We start from the raw sequence: 19,945 nt of genomic DNA, 5'->3' as shown, positions 1-19,945 counted from the left end.
TTACTCGTATAAAGAAGATACACCGATTATGACTATTTTTTCTCACGAATGTGCATTGTTTTTATCGTTTTTATAGATTTATATCTATTTTTACACTCGTATTCAATGTTTTCACAGAGATTTCATTTCGTAGCATTCAATTACTATCGATTACGTATATCGAAACACCGATTGTGTCTATTGTTTAGCACTATAATTATTTCACGTTATTATCGCTTTTTATAGATGTGACGTAAAATAGTGTAAGTCTAAAAGAAACGCGGATTAGATTTTTTGATAATCGGCCCACTCAGGACAGTGGCAATTCAACACACTTTTGAAAACCGGCCCGCTCAGGACAGTGGCAATTCAACACACTTTTTAAAAGTAATGTACAATAACTACTTTGGTTAGGACAGTTTTATTACTACTTTTAATGACTTTGTATCACTTTTAAGGCGAAGCTTAACGCCAAATCACTATTTTGATTAATCTTTATAACGAATTGGTGTACATTATGAATACCAAAAAATACGCTTTAGATAAATTGAAGGTTTTCCTATCATTTCACTTGAGTAGAATACAAATTAAAAAATAAATTACTAAATAAAAAATATAAATGTAAACTACTAAAATTAACATTTTTTCAATAGTATATAATAATATTTTAAAAAAACCTCAAAGCGTCATGAAATTACGTATCGTATTTTAAAGGGAATGGGTTCCCTGAACAATTGATGATTCATCTTTAAATCAACAGAATACGTTGTGTATTCCGCTGTTTTTATCTTGACATAAACAAGATGTTGGGAACACTTGGCTGTCTACTAAATCTCCTTACTAATTGAAGTACCGAGTACCTACTGCTCACTGCTCACTACTCACTGCTGTCAAGAAGTACTTACACGCCTATTCATACAATTCATAGTCGGGTATTTATGGCATTTGGATTGCGTTTGTAATTATTTTGCAAAAATACGTTCATTGAAGGGGAGGAAAGCAGAGAATCTATGTATCTATCGGTTCCATGATAACTCAACACAGTGACAATTCAACACACCCTTAAAAAGTGATATTAAGTCATTAGAAACGATGAAAAAAAATTTAATCCTAACCTAACCTACTTAACCCAGTTAATAAAGTTTTTGTTTCATCACTTTCCATGACTTTATATTACTTTTTAAAGATGTGATGCATTATCATTTTGATGATTTATCCTGTCACCGTATCTATCAATGTTACTTACGATAAGTAAAGCCATTTTTAATACATTTTTTTGAATTTCGATTTTGTTTTCTTGAATTAATGTATGAATGAAATGAAATCTTGGAAGTGGAAATTAACCCACTTCCCGTCATTCGATCGAGCTGAAACTCGGCAGATAAACTCGTTATAGATGACAGTGCATTCTGTCATTTTTTAGTGGCAATCACGCATAAACGCAAGGATATTTTTTATTTATTTTTTATTGTGTATACCTCACAAGAGTCCCAACTGCTCCCGTCTGGAGCCAGTGAGACTATGGCATCCCCAATTGGGGGATGTTGTGAGGCTGAAGGTAAGTGGGGAAGGGAAAGAGGAAGGTGGGGAAGTACCTGGCTATTCAGATCTAGTCACTAAACACGGCTAAAGCCATTTGGAGCAACGTTTCAATTCTGAATGGTGGTCTTACACCAGGGCGATACTGGTAGTATCTTCCACTCTGGAACGTGCCGCAAATATACTATATATTATTTTAATAAATTAATTGTGAAATAACACAAATTAATCAAATAAAATTTATTTGCGCACGCCGGGTTCGAACCCGCGACCTTCGGAATGGCAGTCCAATGCGTTACCACTGGACTATGCCGGCCGTCAATATATACGCATTTCTCTGAAAGTCTATGACATCATAACAGTTAGTGTACGAAATAAATATCAGTCCCACTCGATCGGCGTTTGGCGAGATTAATTAAGTTGTTGACTAAGTCAAACCATATTTTTCAGTTTTAAGCCCCCGCATTCCCAATTTCTACCGATTTATAATAAGTTTCTCTTTAACTCCTAAAGTTTTTAAGTTCTAAAAAAATATATGTTATTTTTTAAGATAATATCTATAAATTTGTTATGCCGAAACGCTAATTCTTTGAAATTCACTCGAAAGGAAAAAATCGCAAAGTAAGCTCTGAAATTATTAAAAACACGTTTTGTTCTGTTATTTAATATGTTATAGGCATGAAAAAATTCACAGTGTATCTTTAAATGCAACTAAAGCATTTGTCGAGACGTTTTTGCTCTATTTCAAACGAGTTGTGTTTTATTAAATATATTCATCATTTTTGCTTAATTGTTATCGTTTTTTATTATTAGCGCGCTCCCTCTAACATTCATATTTACATATCTCTCTTTCAATCCATCTTTGAACGCTTACTACGGGGCCTTATAATACATTTTAAAAGTTCACAGCAGTGTCCCCCGGAGAGGAAGGTTGATTCCTCGATCTTACCAAAAATGTATATTTTTAAATTCATCTATTAATAAAAAATCTTTGAACGCTTACTACGGGGCCTTATAATACATTTTAAAAGTTCACAGCAGTGTCCCCCGGAGAGGAAGGTTGATTCCTCGATCTTACCAAAAATGTATATTTTTAAATTCATCTATTAATAAAAAATGTACTTAAAGTATTGAAATTTTAAAATATTTGTTTTTTACGGGTTGTTTTTTGTAGCGTACATCAATTCACCATGATTTGAACCGTTCTAACCCCTTCATAGACTTGATCAAAAACTTGTTTTATTTTAGTATTTCGATCCTACTGTCCTGTACCATCAAAACGTTTCTATTGAATCAAAACTAGTCAAGTAACCTATTCACGTTCTTGAATCTTGGAGCATAACTTATATCATTTGTATATTTCACACACGTACGATTTATATTGTATATTATTTGTATATTTTGGTACAGAGGTTCCCCGACAAAGAGATACGTCCATAGATAGTAGTTCGTAATCCCGACACAAAAGATTTTACATCCCAAAAAGGGTAAAGTACAATGCTCAACAATGGACGACCCTAAAATAGCGAAATAGCCGACGCCATTCATTGAATTCAAAATAGAAGAATCATAATATATCAAGTTTTAATTGTTGTATTGAGTTAAGAATTACGAATGTTCGTGCATCATATGCGACCCACTTGCTATGCAAGTCAATTATTGCATTTCTTTCATATAATTAAATCAGAAAATCAGTTTCTCGTTGACAGCGGCAGTGATAACACGCGTTTCTGGAGCGCGGAGGGAGCGCGAGTATTGTTGTTATGTGTTTTGAAGTTACGTTAGTTAAGTACATTGTGTGTGGAAGTGAAGTTTGACAGTTTGCTTTTATTAGGTGTTTGTCCACTGTACATTTGTGATGTGCCCAAATGATATTATGCTCCTTGTGAGCGACTTGTTAACCGTCCACTAGTAAAAGTTATTTAGGCGAAAAACACTAGAGACTCTTTTTAGACTCAAATAGGCGCACCTTTCAAATGATACTTTAAAAAAGGACTATGCATGAAATCGAACCCCTGCCCTGTTCAAACGTTCAGATGGCCGTGTTAAACACGAGATATATTCATTGCTAATAATACATTGTTGCGCCTCTTTCACACAAGAGGTTTTTAGTGCGATGAAATTTACGCCATCATGGATTTGTTTGGATCTCACAGATTTTTTCCAAGTAGTTTTTGTCCACTCGACTACTTATAAATAACTCTAGAAGCTAATATAAGCTACACATCGAAAGAGTTTATGGGCAGCAATTATTATAAAATGATATTGTCATCCTTGTTCAACAAATAATTGACTCAGAGTAGCAAAGTCCTGTTTTAACTCGACCGTTTTAGCATTTCGTCTGTCTGCAAATTTGCTGGTACGTTCCGTTTCTGGTTTAGAAAATCTGCTGCATCCATGTTATTATTCAGGCAAGCCTTACTTTGCCTAGGTGGCTAACTTTTACTGAGCTTTTCAATATTATGGTACCTACCTGCCTCAAGAAAGTTTGAAAAAGAATTCTCATTGTCACATTTATTTGGAAAATTGTATGATTCTCTTTATTTAAATATAAAAAAAATATATATTTCACAAGATAAATGGTTTATAATTAAGTAGGTAGGTACTACCTACAAATTTTATGATTTTAGATGAAATTTTGGTTTTGATTTATTAAATTAAATAAGCCAAAATTATAAATAAAAAATTTTGGGCGCGGAGTCTACTGTTCCCAGAACTACTAGTCTTTGACTTCGTGTGAAGTAAGTCTCGGCGCTGAATATTTCACTGCACTCTGAACGAGGCCTTACTGTGGCAGTAGACAAAAACTAATAATGGTTTGTGCACTTTTGACCCGGCTTTGCCCGGAGTTCCCTCGCTCCATTTAACACATTGAGCGCGTTGAATGGGTGATGCTCACCGATTGCTCAAGCGTGGACTGTTAGCTGCCTTGAATGGCATTATAATGCACCTTTGCGAGTTAATGCATTATACTTTATGGGAATTTAACTTTCATGCACCTTTATAATTTAGCTCTAAACGTTTTTTGGCATGGTTATTCCGATGGAAGTTGGTAGAACTTGAGTAAAAAATATTATGGCTTAAAAAACAAAGACCCGGTAAAACGAGAGATCCTGGGTTCGATTCCTAGTTGTGTTCTGTTTCACGTTTCTTTTAGATTGATCTGTATTATTTTCTTCTTCAATGATAAAAAAAAACACATCATTTAGATCAATAAGCGCTGATTCTGAATATATAAGTTTTATCTCTAAATAGTATAAAATAAAGTCGCTATCCGCGTATGTCTGTTTGTGCGCTTACCTTTTCTAAAGTACGCAACAGATTTTGATAGGGTTTCAACTATCATTTAGAGAATTTCTTCCGGAAAGTTTATAAATGTAATAAATGCATATTATATTTACAGAAAGTAGAGAAAAGTCAATGTTTTGTAATCAAGTCAAGATTAACGCTAGCTAAACCTTATGAGATACATCAAAATAATGTACTACGTTATTGTATGTCTTAAAAAGGCCTACAGAAAAGTCTGCCATTTTATATGTTAATCTCCTAAGGATAACCCCCAGAAACACCGGGTACATATCAGCTAGTTATATATAAAAGAATTACACGTAGAATTAATAAATCGTCATTTAAAAACAATTAAAACCGTAAGACGCTCAAACGCCCTGTGATTGGTCGGCAGATTCTGACAGCACTTAAACAGCTACCTCATGGACGGCCGCGTGCAGTAAGAATGCGAAAAAAATTGTGCCAAGTTGCGCTGCATATTAGCGTATACTCACACGGGACACACTATTGCGGCTTACAGGTTATTTAAAAAGAATTGATTTTTCAAGATCTTGCACCCGAGTGCGATTGAACTTATTGTTGACCGACAAAACCGAGGTATGCATGACGTCACGCGTACCCCGTCAAATTTCGATCGTTTTGGCGGGCTTTGAAAAATGAAAACTTTGAAAATTATTTTCACTATGAAATCGACATTTGTAAAAAAAAAATCAAAATACAGGTATTTATTAATTAGGACATTCTTAATAAAATATATTTTTTTTAAAAACTGGAATTCCTTAATGCTTTTAAGGCTTCTCTTTTTTGGGTTCAAAAGTTCATAGATACGTACCTTCGAGTACATAGCGAATCGTTGTTTTTTTTCCAAAATGGCAGTATTTTATTTTTTTGACTTTATGTCCGGGTTAAATCTTCCCCACAGGAAAAACTAAACCCTTCCACAAACATATTATATAATCATAATAAATACAAGAACAACACGTCAACTCACCAGAGATCAAATGAGAAAATAATTCACCGACTCAAGATATTTTCATATCAGAGGGTTCGGCTCGGTAGAACTCATAACTGAACCGATAAATTCTACTGATCCCTCAATATAAATATTTAAATAATCTTTCGTAATCCTACATGTATTTAAAATTATTGATTTTTGAATTTCTATATATATAAATTCTTTGACAGATCTAATACGCGTAAATTTTGAATGAGAGAGAGAGCTAGGTATAATGCCAATAGCCGAAATAACAAATAATAATAATAATTATTATTATTGGATAATTTGAATAGCGCCGTTTTATGTGAAAAATTACGGCAAAGGCGCGGTACAATTTATCATAATTTCCTACGTTATATTTAATTTTATTGTGTACAAACAGATACGGAAAAACATACATTACTTAAATAGCCTATAGACCAGTAATATAAACCAGCTACCCAGGAAATAGCCACATAGTTATGATAAATATAATAATATTACCTGTCGGAATGTTTGCTTTTTCCGCAATGCAATTTCAATACTCCACACATCATAATATTATATTAAATTATTTGGGCGCCGGAATGTCGACGCCTTCTCCTAACGATATTCACGATTATTATTTATTAGAATTTCAAGGTTTTTAAGGACCATTACGAAGATATTACAACATCAGCCTTTTACCTGTACTTTACAAAGTAATATCCAATGCCGGAAATTTTGCATACTGTTATGCACGGTTAAGGTGCCATTAACAAGTGTTAATTACCATGTTAATGGTTGTAGCCATTTTAGTACACTTTACTTTACGATTCTCTATAAATAGTGGTCAACGTTTTAATTCTTTGCATTGTTTTAAAATAAAGTTTCTTAAAATGCATAGTTCGTTTCTCAACAACAAACTTATGTACTACAGCGGTTCCATGATATTTCTCAAAATGAAAATTCAACACACCTTTAAAAAGTGATATGGAGTCATTAAAAGTGATGAAACAAAAACTAAGTTTAATAGTTACCTATGTAACCTATTTAACCTAGTTTTTGTTTCATAACTTCTCATCAGAGATGAAATCATCATCAGAGATGAAATGATGAAAAATCAAATAAATCCATTTCAAATGGAAATGCAAAATGGGTATTTTCCATTTCGCATTTTAAATGCTTTTCTAAAAACCATTTTGCATTTTAAATGCTTTTCTTAATGCATTTTCCATTTTAAATGCTTTTTTGCAACATTCTTCCTACTATCTCCACCATAGACATATGAATATTAGTAGACCTGCCCTAAGTGATTAAAAGCGTATTATCCCCACTCTCCATACCGGTTCCATTGAGCCGGCTGGGCTCGCGTACGGCCTCAAGTGATATTTGAAAACGTGACGTCATCATTCTTGTGCGAACTATGGTCGAGGCATCATCGGTTCATTTTACGAAATAACACGGCAAAATGTTTACTTGTACTATGAAAACTGGTAAAAATAGATGCGAAAAAAGAGAATAAACCCAATTGTCGTATTACATTCCATATAATATAAGCATTATTTTATTTTATTTTAAGCATATTCACATCGTATAATATGAATCAGTTGTTACTATCACATCGAGAAACGTCTGGACGCGAAACACAAAGCTGGTTGGTTGCTGGGAAGTAAATTATGAACATTTATAAAAGTGTCTTAACTAAATACTCTGAAACTAACTACGACTCTGAATATAGAAGCTGCCTTACTTTGCCGAATTTGGACTTCGCAAATTTGTTCATAACGTGGCGAGTAATTTGCGCTCCCATGTAAAAATGTCTATTCATTCAAAGCAGATTTTACTTTTAAGAAGTAAATGGTGATATTATAATGCGAGATGCCTATTTACTGTCAGATTGATTTATTGACGAATCACAGTCATCTTCACTCCCTTCGTTCTTCAACAGTTGATTTTACCCCTCGCCTTTATCTTCTCGTCTATTAATTCCTACGTCTGTGATCTCCACTCATCTTTTTTTCATAAGCCCCAAATATCAGTCGGTCCTCAACCTCGCTATGAGAGATAATTTACATTTGTCGAGTTGCTCCCTGGTAGGAGCCCTGGCAATTAGTGATACCATTACAAAAAATACTGAACATGGGGCCATGACGCTGTAATATTAAATGTTAGATAACAGTTTCTATGTTTTTACGTTGGCAACATTTGTCCCGCGCAAATTTTTTGTGGTTCATAATCCGTAGTCGTGGCATTTTTTGATTTACCATCATATAATATGTTTGTTCTACATTGATGTCCATTATTAAATGACAAAACTGTTTAAAAATTCTATAATTATTTTAATTGTTTGACCTGAGAAACCATTTTGCATTTTCAATGCATTTTGAAAATAGGTATTTTGCATTTTGCATTTGAAATGCTTTTCTAAAAACCATTTTGGAAAAGCATTTCAAATGGAAAAGTTTTGACCCATTTCCATTTTGCATTTCAAATGGTTTTGGGTACCCATTTTGCACATCTCTGCTTCTCATGACTTTATACCACTTTTTGTAGGTGTGTTGAATTGTCATTTTGATGATATACCCGGTCACCATGTACAGCAATCCATGAAAATACACGGGATATTATAATTCCAATTTGAAAAAAAGTCACTTATAATTTAATATTAAACAATTCAAATGGCGCTGTTCAATAAAATTAATATATTTTTTTAAGACATAACCTAACCACAATTTAACAGGAAGCAAAGGTTTATTATCCAGAGAATTGGAGCTCTCTTTTCTCTTTGACAGTTCTCTAATATAAATTTAGAGGCCACCATTATCCATTTTTGCCTGTTCTTGGAATTCAAAAATCGTTAAATTATTATTCATATCCTCTCTTCAATATTTTGCAACCTGGAATTATTTTATTTGAAGTCCTCTGTCTTCTCTCAATACCCTAAGATCTTCGAAATCCGAGGCGTGGGAGGAATGGTTCTGTGAAATTTCTGACACTGATCTCTGTATTTTAATTTTAAAGGAATGGTTATTCTAGAATGGCCTTCGAATTTAGGGAAATAGGTGGAAACTGTTTTGCCACTTCAATATTACATGTTTTCCGATTAGAATTTAACTAACTAAAATTACCACGTTTTATACCTGCTATTTATTAAAGTATCTGTAAAACATTGTTCGTTGATAAGAAAACTGTAACTTCACTTTTATCTCGTTCATTTAATAAAAAAATAAGAAATCATTTTTAAAGTTAAACCAATTGTTACGATAGCGGCGCGAAATATGAATTATTCATTTTGGTTATTTTTAGGTTTTTTATTAATGGCATCCAGTATAAATATTTGAAGCAAATTGGAGATATTTGTTATTTCTCTTTTTAACGTCAAAAAAATTACGTATTTCCGCATGATAGATCATCATATATGAGCCTAAAACGCTGAAGTGGTTGTAATAAATCATGTACAGGTTGTAACATTGTAACTTTGTATGTATGTTTTAATTCAAAGTTATATCCCATAAATACCTGTTACAATACCTGTTTGACGGTATTCATAGTTGTAATGTTATGAGTTTGATATGGCTATCAGAATTACTTCCCGATGGCATCTTGACGAACGTAAATATCTCTTAAGCCAAGCTTAAAAAGCAACTTTAATACCAGCCCTAAGTAATCTAGGATAATAACTCTGGGTGTTATTATTTCTTATTATACCATTTTATTTTGTGGAAGAAAGCAATCGACTGTAGAAAACAACGAAAATGTACAGCCCCGATTGAGATTAAAAACTAAGACTTGTATATTATGGTCCTGCCACTCTGAGCCCCTTGCCGCTTCTCTTTCCGTTACATTCGTCGTTTATGAGAGAGAGGGAGAGGTTAAACAGGGTGCGCCTATATTTTCACCGTGTTTTTAATTAGAAGCTCAGACAGCATAAGACAATGGTGTTTCATTGTTCATGGCGCGACACTGTTCTCTACGGTGATCTATTGTGCCGTGTAAATAATAATAATTAATTGTGTAAAACATCAAGGATAGGCGCAATATTACATGTTCCAGGTACTACATACTACAGGGTTTTCCAATAAGAGGTGTTGATATTCAATCGTAAAAGATCAATGGTTTCGTTGCTTGTGTGAAACGTAGCGCCGTCTTGTTGAAAGTAAACGTTGTTCAGATCAATACCATCCAATTCCGGCCACAAAAAATCATTAATCATCTCTCGATAGCGCAATCCATTCACCGTAACTGTTTCTCCAGCCTCATTTTCGAAAAAGTAAGGTCCAATGACTCCGCCGGACCATAAACCGCACCAAACAGTCACACGTTGAGGATAGAGAGGCTTTTCAACAATAACTCTTGGGTTTTCTGAGCCCCAGATGCGACAATTTTGCTTGTTGACGAAGCCACCGAGGTGGAAATGGGCCTCATCACTCAAGATGATTTGCATTTGATTCACTCAAGTGAATTTTAATAATTTCAATGCGTTGTTGAAGCGTGTATCGTTCCATTTTTATTAATGGCGTAGTTCTACTTGTCAAATGTCAAAAAATGACAGCTTCAAAAGTAACATCTACCGAAATAGCGGGCTATTCAAAATAACACCTCTTATTGGAAAACCCTGTAGATAGTATATTGCTAATGAAATAATATGTACGCTGTCGTGCCATTGGTGGCGAAGACATATCCAGCCCCCGGGCAAGCGAGTGGCGAGTGCTGTAAAACTGCGCTGAACGGGTCGGGGACACCCGAGGAAGACATAGCACTATCAAGTGAACCAAGTTCTTGAGTCGGGCCGTGTTAAGAGTCAGAATAACAAAATAGTATTATGAGACGTTGTATAAATGTGAATGAAGCAAATAGTATGTGCCAAGACCGACTTGTTTGGCGGTCCGTCACACATTTGTGACCAAACGGCATGATGGTTTTTAATTTTTTTTATTGACATTATAAAATAAAGCAAAGATACAAATCAATAGTTATAGTATGTTACCGGACATTTTTGATCAACTGATTTAATTACAATAGAGAAATATTATCGGGTCTAACTGGTGAATTAGTTTATTTACTAATGCTTAAAAATAGTATTACACAAATTCCTAGTATGATACTAAAATATTAGAAATATTTTACAGTAATTAAATAAATTAAAATACATAGAAAATAAAATAGAATATATCTGAAAATCATCGGCAAAATGATCAATCAGTTTGGTTTTAAAAGAAAATGTAAGGTTAGTTTTTTTTTAAATTTTGAGCATCTTTTTTCGCTTTTTATTACATCAGGCAAATCAACTAACTTTTGGCCTAGATATTCGTAATGGTGTTGTGCAACTGTCCTGTTACATCTAGGTATATATAAATATATATTCCCATATGCTCTTGATCCTTTCTCGTCACATTGAGGACAGTTTTGATTCCATAAAAATTTTAGGAATTAGTTTTTTAAAAAGTTTTACAACCGGTAAATTTAGCTTAAAGCTATCAAAAAGCTCACCTTTGGAAAATCTCTGGCTTTTTAAAGAGTAATTAGTTCACCTCAAGGGATTTATAAATAGCAGGCCAACTTGATTCAATTGCGTTGAGGTGATTTTGGTGCGTCCCCTTTACGTTTAGCCCCCCAGCCGTTAGCCCAGAGAGTCTGGGCACTCGGTGAGCCACTGATGCACCCATAGGTAATATGAACACATAGGTATTGTTCACTCCTTTGTTCCCCGCGTCCAAAGCATATCGATTGGTTATGCGAACATACAATTATTTATAGGGTTACGTGGGAGCTACGTCTTCCGTCTGGTTATCGTCCGTTACCTGGCAAATTTCAACCTGATTTCAATTGTTATTTCGTGAATATCTTCGGAAATAGCGTAAGGAAGGAATTTTTGCTATTATGTTAGTCAATGACTGTAGTATCTACGTGGGAAATCTAGTCACTGAACATAAACATAGTTAAAGTCATGTCTAGAATTTTACTTTATTTTGTTAGATGTTTCTAAAAACCATTTTTTTTCCGGGGATTTTCGAGTGTCAGAAAGGGTATACTGTTCAGAACTTCTTCATATTTGATGGAGTTCTTCAAAAAAACTAGGTTCTCTGTTTAGATTTTTTTTATTTTTAATGTATGATATATAATACAAAATAGTTCTTACTTTGGGTTTATTTTTTAAATTTAATCTATGATATAATAATGAATGGGTACTATTTGAAATAACCTAATCTAAGAACTTATGAAATCATACAGCGCGAGCGTTAGTACACTATGGATGCGTTTTGGCCTTGTATACTTTCAAAATACGCGCGCATTAATCGAGGGTATGGTGATTAGCACGCACAAATCGTGTATGCTTTCTAAAGAATTTATTTATTTATAATTCTAAAATCATACAGCACAAATGCACTATGAGTGCGTTTTGGCCTTGTTTCTTTTCAAAATACGTATCTCGGTTCTAACACATTTGACAATAACTCCACGTTTTTCTGGTTTCCTGATCTGACCATGTTAAATTTCTCTAATTCTTTATTATAACATTATCACAGTTCGGAAATTGATTTTTTTTCCAGAAATTCTTATTCTTACTTTATCTACTTAATTTATAAAATAATATTTTACGTGACTAAAATCTTGATAGGTAATCCCCTGGATTAATATACAAGGAAAAATGTAAAAATAACTTTGATAAACATGAAATTATAAGAACTTTTTAAATACAGAAATTTTCTGTTGCCACCTTGATGGTAAATATTTATTAAAAATGTATGAATGAAATAAATTCAATGCAATTTTTAATCACGAAATATTATCGTGAGATTTTACTATTTTATCGCTAAAATTATGTTACTGCTAATTGAAAGTTACGATTTTTTTAATGGCAAATTAGTGTAAATGAGATAATGACTTCAGGGTCGAATCAGGACTGGGGGAACTGGTAACTGGCACAGGGAGCGAAATCTGAAAGGGTACGAAATTAAGTAAAATAAATTATGTTCAATGATTTATTTAATTTATGTTTTAATTTTGTTGTATAATTTTGTGAATAAATAAATAAAATTGTATATCTGACTTTTGGGGTTGATTTATCAGTGTTGCGCTTCCTCTGTCTTCTTTTGACAGCCTTGTAGAGTCCGTCATCAGAGGAGAAATAACCGTTCAATACGTTCAACACTTTTGTTCAGTTTGCATTTTGTTCTGCGTATTTCAAATGCGCTACATTGCTACATACATCTTATTTTTAATTTTCCGTAAAAATAAATAGATACTGTTTTAAAAATGAGATAAAATTATTTTTCCGGTGAACGCATTTAAAATAAACATTACTATTTCTAATGTATAACGTCACAAATTGGGGATAGAACGTCTAGACGTTAGGAGAAATATTGAAATGGTGTTAGTGGCGCACAAGCTGCTAAATGGGCACATTTGCAATCCAGATATTCTGGAACGAATTTATTTTTATGTCCCTGATAATTTCATCAGAGCTAGACAGCACAGATTATTTATTTTTCCAAGGGGCAGGACCAACCTACCAATGATCATGCCTTTGGGGAGAATAACTACTTTGTTAAATCACATTTCTTCTGTGATTGACATTTTCAATTTGAACCAAAGAGAATTTAAGACGGCAATAAGCATACTATTTAACAAATCTGGTTAATCAGATAGTATTGATGTATTTACCCATGCAAATAAATGTATGTACTGACTTCTTATAAACTGTAATGTATAAACTGTTATTTGTGAAATGTAAATGGAATATACTGTTTTTCGCAATAAATCAATAAAATAAAAATGTTGTTAAAAACGCTAACCATATTTATGCTTAATTTTTTACTCCAATCGTAGAATAATTGAGAGAACTCGATATTTCGAAAACACATTCGTTTTGTTTGAGGAATTTGTAAGAAAACTGTAACTTCACTTTTATCTCGTTCATTTGATAAAAAAATAATTTTTAATAAGTTAAACCGATTGTCGTTATCGCTACCCTGACGCGAAATACGATTTTTTTATTTTTATTTTTATATGACACCTCACAAGAGCGTCCCTGCCTGTGCAGTGTACAGACAGGGGAACTATGTCACCACCCGGTTGGGCGGCGTTGTGAGGCGGAATAAGGTAGGGGCTGTAGGAAGGGATTTGTTAATGCGGGCCTTGAAGAGGCTCGGATTATAGGAGGGAGGAAAAACAGATGCCGGTAGCTCGTTCCACATACGAGCCGACTTACACAAAAACGAGTCGTAAAAACGGCCCGATCTCATGAAGCCAACGTCAACCGTGAATGGGTGTTCAGTTCGTGTCCGTTGAGTTTCGCGCACGTGCACCGGTGCATCAGGAATCAATGCTGCTAGCTCCTTGGAGCAGGCTCCATTGAAATACCCGTAGAACAGACACATGCCCACATTGCGTCTATGCATTAGAGAAGGAAATCGGTCTGTTAACATGGATTGTCAATCAGACGGATCGCTCTCCTTTGAACAGATTCAAGCAGGTTTAAGTGTTTTGGGGCACCAGCCCAAAGGTGGCTCACAAATTCAATAGTTGGGCGGACTTGAGACATGTACAGGGTCAGCAGCTGGTCACTGTTGAAGAATCTCCTAGCCCTGTACAAGACGCCCAACTTCTTGGAGGCCTGATTTGAATAATTCATTCATGGTTATTTTTAGGATTTTATTTATGGCATTCAGTATAAATATTTGAGGTAAACTGGAAAGAATTATTACGATTAAAAATTACCATTCAAAAAATTTATGGTATAAAAAAACACACGCATTGTGTCAAAATTTCAAAGCAATTTGTGAAGAACTTTCGGATATTTAAGATTTTGAACAAACGAACATTAAAATTTTTATTTATATAGATCTCTATTTTTATTTTTGAAAAAAGTGATTAATCACAGATTCCCAAATTTGTCACGGGTCTGCGCTAGTTTATTTTATTTATTAATCGTGGCGCATTGATCACCGGCATTTTTAAAATTCGCAGCAGTGTATTTTCGAATGGTTGCGTATTTAAAATACCTCATCCCATCTCTGTAATATTTCTAATTCATAATCAACCCAAAGTCAATAGACTGTTAGTTAGTTGAAAGATAAGATATCTCCTCAGAACAAAAGCGTCATTCATAGTACAATTTAATTCTTACGTTCCTTAATTATTTAATTTTACAAATTCAGCCGGCGATGTGTGTGAATAAAGATGATACAGTGTTTATTTAAACATTCGACGTAACGAACCAGAAAACATCGTGAAATGTGTTGATAAAAAAGTGCATCAAAATGATGAAAATAAAATCCTTGTTCCGCAGGGGTCACCAGACCTCCGCGGGAAAAACCCCAACCGAAGGAGCTCCGCTCAAAGGGGCAACTTCGGTCTCCAGCCTCGACTCCAAACACCACAAGATAGCTCCAGTCCCAAAAGAAAAATCTACCAAAGTCTTTGGATCTAAAGATAAGATCAACAAGAGCGGGAAAAAGGATAAACATCATCCGGAAATCAAACTAACCCCAAGCAATGAAACCCTCGATGAAGTTGACAGAGCCGAAGAGATGGAAGGGGAGTTCAACAGACCAGAAGTAGCCAGTTTAAGAAGATCGAGAAATAACAATAAGATCGAATACAGTTCTGCTGATGAACTGACGACCACTACAGAGAACCAGCTGAGGATAGAAGGCCAAGAGCCGCTGCTGTTCAAGGGAAAGCTGAGCAGCTCTTGCAGGCTGGAGAGGCCGTCTGAGAGCCTTCTGCCTTTGGGAGAACTGGACCAGCCGGAGTGTAATAGTCTTCCACCATTATTGCTGAGCATCCCGACTGTACAGGAGTACAACGGTACTGCTGAGGTGAGTTCTATTTTGAATATTTTTTATTTTATTATTATGACCGGTCAGCGGTCGAGTTGGCATCGCGACTGGTTCCCACCCAGTTCAAAATTCTCTCAACACAACCATCATTTTCCGCTTACTGTGATGGTAGTACCTTTAGTCTTACCTTAGTCTTTCTTAAAACAAAATAAATAAATTATATTGGCTGATACAGTGACGTTGGCTTTGTTCTGCTTAAAGGGGTGGGAAAAGGGGATGGAAAACAAACACACTCACGGACACTCTTCTTTATATACATTGATAGATTCATGTTTTTACCTAATTATTTAACCGCTATTATGTGCATGATTCACGTTTCAATAAAACATCTCGATATTCGCATATTATGCTCCTTATTCTGACTTAGGGTGTTATGGTGACATTATTCCAAATTTGTGACAAAGATATATAGTTTTTTTGTTGTTATGGTTAGGGTTTTTCATGTTTGTGGCATTTGATCATATTTGATTTGTGGCAAAAATCATTACCTTTGTGGCAAAGGTTCAATTGATTTGTAACAAATAGCCATAATATTTGTGACAAAGTTTCATCACATTTATGACAAATTTTTTATATTATTTAATCATCAAAATATCACGTTTTTTAACAAATTTTCTTGCAATCACCGAAACTTTATTAAATAAGAATAAGGAGAATAAGCTTGAATTATTGGTTAAATATTAATTTAGGCAAATAAAAGATCCCAGGGACGTTTTGCAAACAGATTCCAGAAAATACCATCTCAACACCTAATTGTTCATTACTTTGTATTCAATTTTTTTTTCTCATTCCAGGTTGGCACTTTAACAAGTGACATAATTTCCCTGGTGTCCCCCGGCCCCGATCCGCACCTGGAGGAGGTGAGGAGGGAGCTGGAGGAGGTGGTGAAAGAAAGGGAAGAGCTGCAGAAGAAGGTGCTAGAGTTGGTTCAGCAGCAGCAGGATATGGCAGACCTCCGGAAGGAACTGGCTGACCTGAAGGTAAACAAATCTAATATTTTGGCTCCACAACCCCACACCTTATACTTATCTTCACAATGGCATGTAATCGGCCGGTTCCATGACAACACATTTGCACATAGCTGGTTAAGTCTTTCAGTTACGTGCTGATGAACCCTGCGTATATTTCACTGTCATATTTTTAACCCTATCAGTCCACAGCTAACAAAGCAAATAAAATTTTTGTCTTGTGTTTTAAATTGAAAATTTAAAAATAAAAACAAACTATGAAAATTGGAAGAAGACTGAAGCAATGTGGGATGGATATTATCATCTTCTAAAATGTATCTTTGTATTATTCCAGATGATAAGTGAACGCGCCAATGCTGAGAATGTTGCGCTGCGTGCGCGGCTTCGCGGCGTGGCGCACTCCCCACTGAGTGACAGCGAGAAGCGCCAGCTGCTGCAGGAGGTGGGACATTGCTCCGCACCATCCTCAATGCCCACGGTAATATTATCTTCCTCTTCTTCTTTAGTCTTGGACAGGAAAGAAACCTAGCCACTGCTGGGTGCAAAGATATTAGAAGAACGAGATATGCTATGTTGGCCGCCGGACCGTAGGCGGAGTACTACCTAATTAGGGTACTTTGAATACTATCGGGACGTGTACGCACAGAAATCTGTTCTATGTATTAGTGCGGATACCTTAGCGTAAGCTAAGGTGTGCAGTAGTATTGGTGAAAAAAACCGGCGACACTGGGAAAAACAATTCCACACAGTATGAACTGCTCATAGCACATCTCGTTCTTCTAATATCTTTGGCTGGGTGGGTCTTTCTTCCTCCTTTCTAATGTCTTCCTGTTTTAGGACATGGCGTGCCATTTTACCCAAGGAAGATAGGTAGTATGAAATAGGTGTATGTTTACAATAGGTGTTACCAACGTCGTTATCCCATACTACCGCAAATCGAACCAACAACACCAAATGCGTAACTTTTTTGCTCTGTGACTGTCTGGAAAATTTTCATGCCATACCTTCCTTTGTTTCTATTATCTATGATTTTAGCCCATTCAGCATCATTTCAAAGTGTCTTTACATCTCTGCTGCAGTCTTCTTCGTGCCTTTTTAAAAGCATCTTTTTGAATTTCGATTTTGTTTTCGTGAATGAATTGAATGCTAATCTCAGAGGTGGAAATTAACCCACTTCCCCACATCCGATCGAGCTGAAACTCGGCAGATAGACTTTTTGTCATGACAATGCATTCTATCAATTTTTGGTGGCAACCACGCGGACATATACGTCATTTCTCTGCAATTGGAAGACATTACAGCAGTTAATATACTAAATAGGCGCGGTTCACTCCAGTCCCAGGGGAGGATGGTTCAATCCTCAGTCAAACCAAAAAAAAGAAATAAATATTTTTAAATCCATTTATTAATATAAATGTTTTTTTTTTTACGGGTTTTTTTTAATTTTTATGAAAACATTCAAGTTTCTTGATCAAGTCACGGGACAATATTTTTTACGGGTTTTTTTTAATTTTTATGAAAACATTCAAGTTTCTTGATCAAGTCACGGGACAATATTATTTAAATTCATTCTTCGTCATTTTATGCTATTTATTTTAATATGCAAAAAGGTCTTATCTTTCCATCTTTTAACCCAATTTTTGAAAAGGTAAAGTTGAATATATAATATTTGTACTTGCTTCACAAATAACTTGCTACGCACAGTCCATAGAAATCACGAGATCTGCGTCCCAACCAATCATTCTTACCAACATTGTGCAGACGAATTGTGACAAAATGATATATTTAATGCCTCGACAACATGATTGGCGACAACTTCGCCTGGCTGGTCGCAGGAGATTGGCATCGCCATCGAGTTGGCAGAATGTCGGCAACGATTGCCTGTGTACGAACTTCTGTGCAGATGTATCGCAGTATTCGCCAAGATACTTGAATTGTCGAAATCTGATACTTGCGTAGGCCTTGTGCACGAATCGCCTTGCGTTTACAAAATAATTTTACTTAATTCTTACGCATCCTCCTTATTTAATGGTTCATTATTGTTCCAGGATTCTGACGGTGAGGCCATGACTCCGGAGTGGGACAAGCACTCGTCCAGCTCGCTGAGCGAGGTGTCGGTAGCTTGCCTACAGGACCGCATCCTGCAGATGGAGGAGAACCACTACAGGTCAGTCAGCCGCTTCATATTATTCTTATTTGTTACAAGTCTTGACTACCAATCCGGAGGTTGCGGGTTCAAATCCCGGCATGTGCAAGTAAAATTTATTTGATCAATTTGTGTTATTTCACAATTTGTACATTTAAAATGATGTATCGCATATTGGCGGAACGTTCCAGAGTGGTGTACTTTCAGTATCCACCACTATTTAGAAGCGAAATTTTGCTTCAAATGACTTTAGCCATGTTTGGTGATCAGATCTGAATAGCAAGGTACTTCCCCAGCTTTATCTTGCCCATCTCCTTTCCCTCCCCGCTGCCTTTAGCCTCTCAACAAACCCTAATTGGGGATACCATAGTCTAACTGGCTCCAGATGGTTGGGACTTACATTAAAAAAATATTATATATTTTTACGTGATGCAGAATATTTTCGACTTCCCGGAGAATGGCTTCCCCGTTTGGGGGTGGGGAAGAAGAAGGTTGGGAAGTACCTGGTTATTCAGATCTTGTCACTAAGGGGGTATTTCACTATCTCTGATTATGTTCTGACTAAGCACTAATCCGCGGATTAGTCATTTTTTCGTTTTCACTATATCTGAATAACGCTAACGCTCGGGTTAAAGTTCGATTTGACTAATCAGTGCTCGAACCAGACGTTAGGCGCTATTCCTCGAATCAAAGATGGCGTCAAAACATTCCGAGTTTGACAGCGGAGAAGTGAGTCGAATTTTGTTGAATGAATTTGAATGCTTGTATGATCCATCCTGCATTATTTGATTGTGTTCAAAATAAGAAACAATGTATTAATTCGACACGAATCTATCTAAAATGACCTGATAATCAACATAACATAACCAAAAAAATGCACACTTCGCGGTGTGCGGACTATGACGCATGACAGCCGTGGCAGTAGATGGAGTAACTGCAAACATTTTGCGATGTTGCCAGACTATTTCGAGTGTTATCTATCCGGAAGCTCGGAAACAATGGTGAAACGGTCGCCGTTGAATAACGAAGTTATTCTGATCTTTAAAGCCAGCCAACGGATAGCTAGTCAAATATTTAGCCATAGTGACATAGTGAAATACCCCCTAAATATAGCTAAAACTATTTAAAGCAAAGTTTCTATTCTGAATGGTGGTCTATCATCAGAACTCCCATTCTAATGCCCAGTTCCCAACATGATAATTGTCTTCATCTGCTGATCAAA

The 19,945-nt window shown here is 35.4% G+C and overlaps 1 protein-coding gene across 4 annotated transcripts in view; it reads left to right on the top strand.

The window, feature by feature from the left end:
- The window catches only part of spdi (sperm antigen with calponin homology and coiled-coil domains split discs), a 280,173-nt gene that overhangs the window by 199,326 nt on the left and 60,902 nt on the right, over positions 1 to 19,945 (top strand). For 2 of the 4 annotated variants that reach the window (XM_089645531.1, XM_089645530.1), the window contains exons 5-8: positions 15,057 to 15,588; positions 16,404 to 16,589; positions 16,912 to 17,055; positions 18,626 to 18,744. In XM_089645531.1, the coding sequence (XP_089501657.1) occupies positions 15,057 to 15,588; positions 16,404 to 16,589; positions 16,912 to 17,055; positions 18,626 to 18,744 (981 nt within the window). Of the gene's footprint in view, positions 1 to 14,925; positions 15,589 to 16,403; positions 16,590 to 16,911; positions 17,056 to 18,625; positions 18,745 to 19,945 lie in introns of all 4 variants that reach the window. The other 2 variants (XM_089645533.1, XM_089645532.1) reach the window with 1 other exon arrangement.

This window comes from Hesperophylax consimilis, chromosome 22 (genome assembly GCF_061612785.1).
Source record: "Hesperophylax consimilis isolate HC1 chromosome 22, BYU_Hcon_1.0, whole genome shotgun sequence".
Taxonomy (NCBI): Eukaryota; Metazoa; Arthropoda; class Insecta; order Trichoptera; family Limnephilidae; genus Hesperophylax; species Hesperophylax consimilis.
Note: the sequence above shows the minus strand (reverse complement) of the source record. Positions and strands in the feature narration are given on the sequence as shown.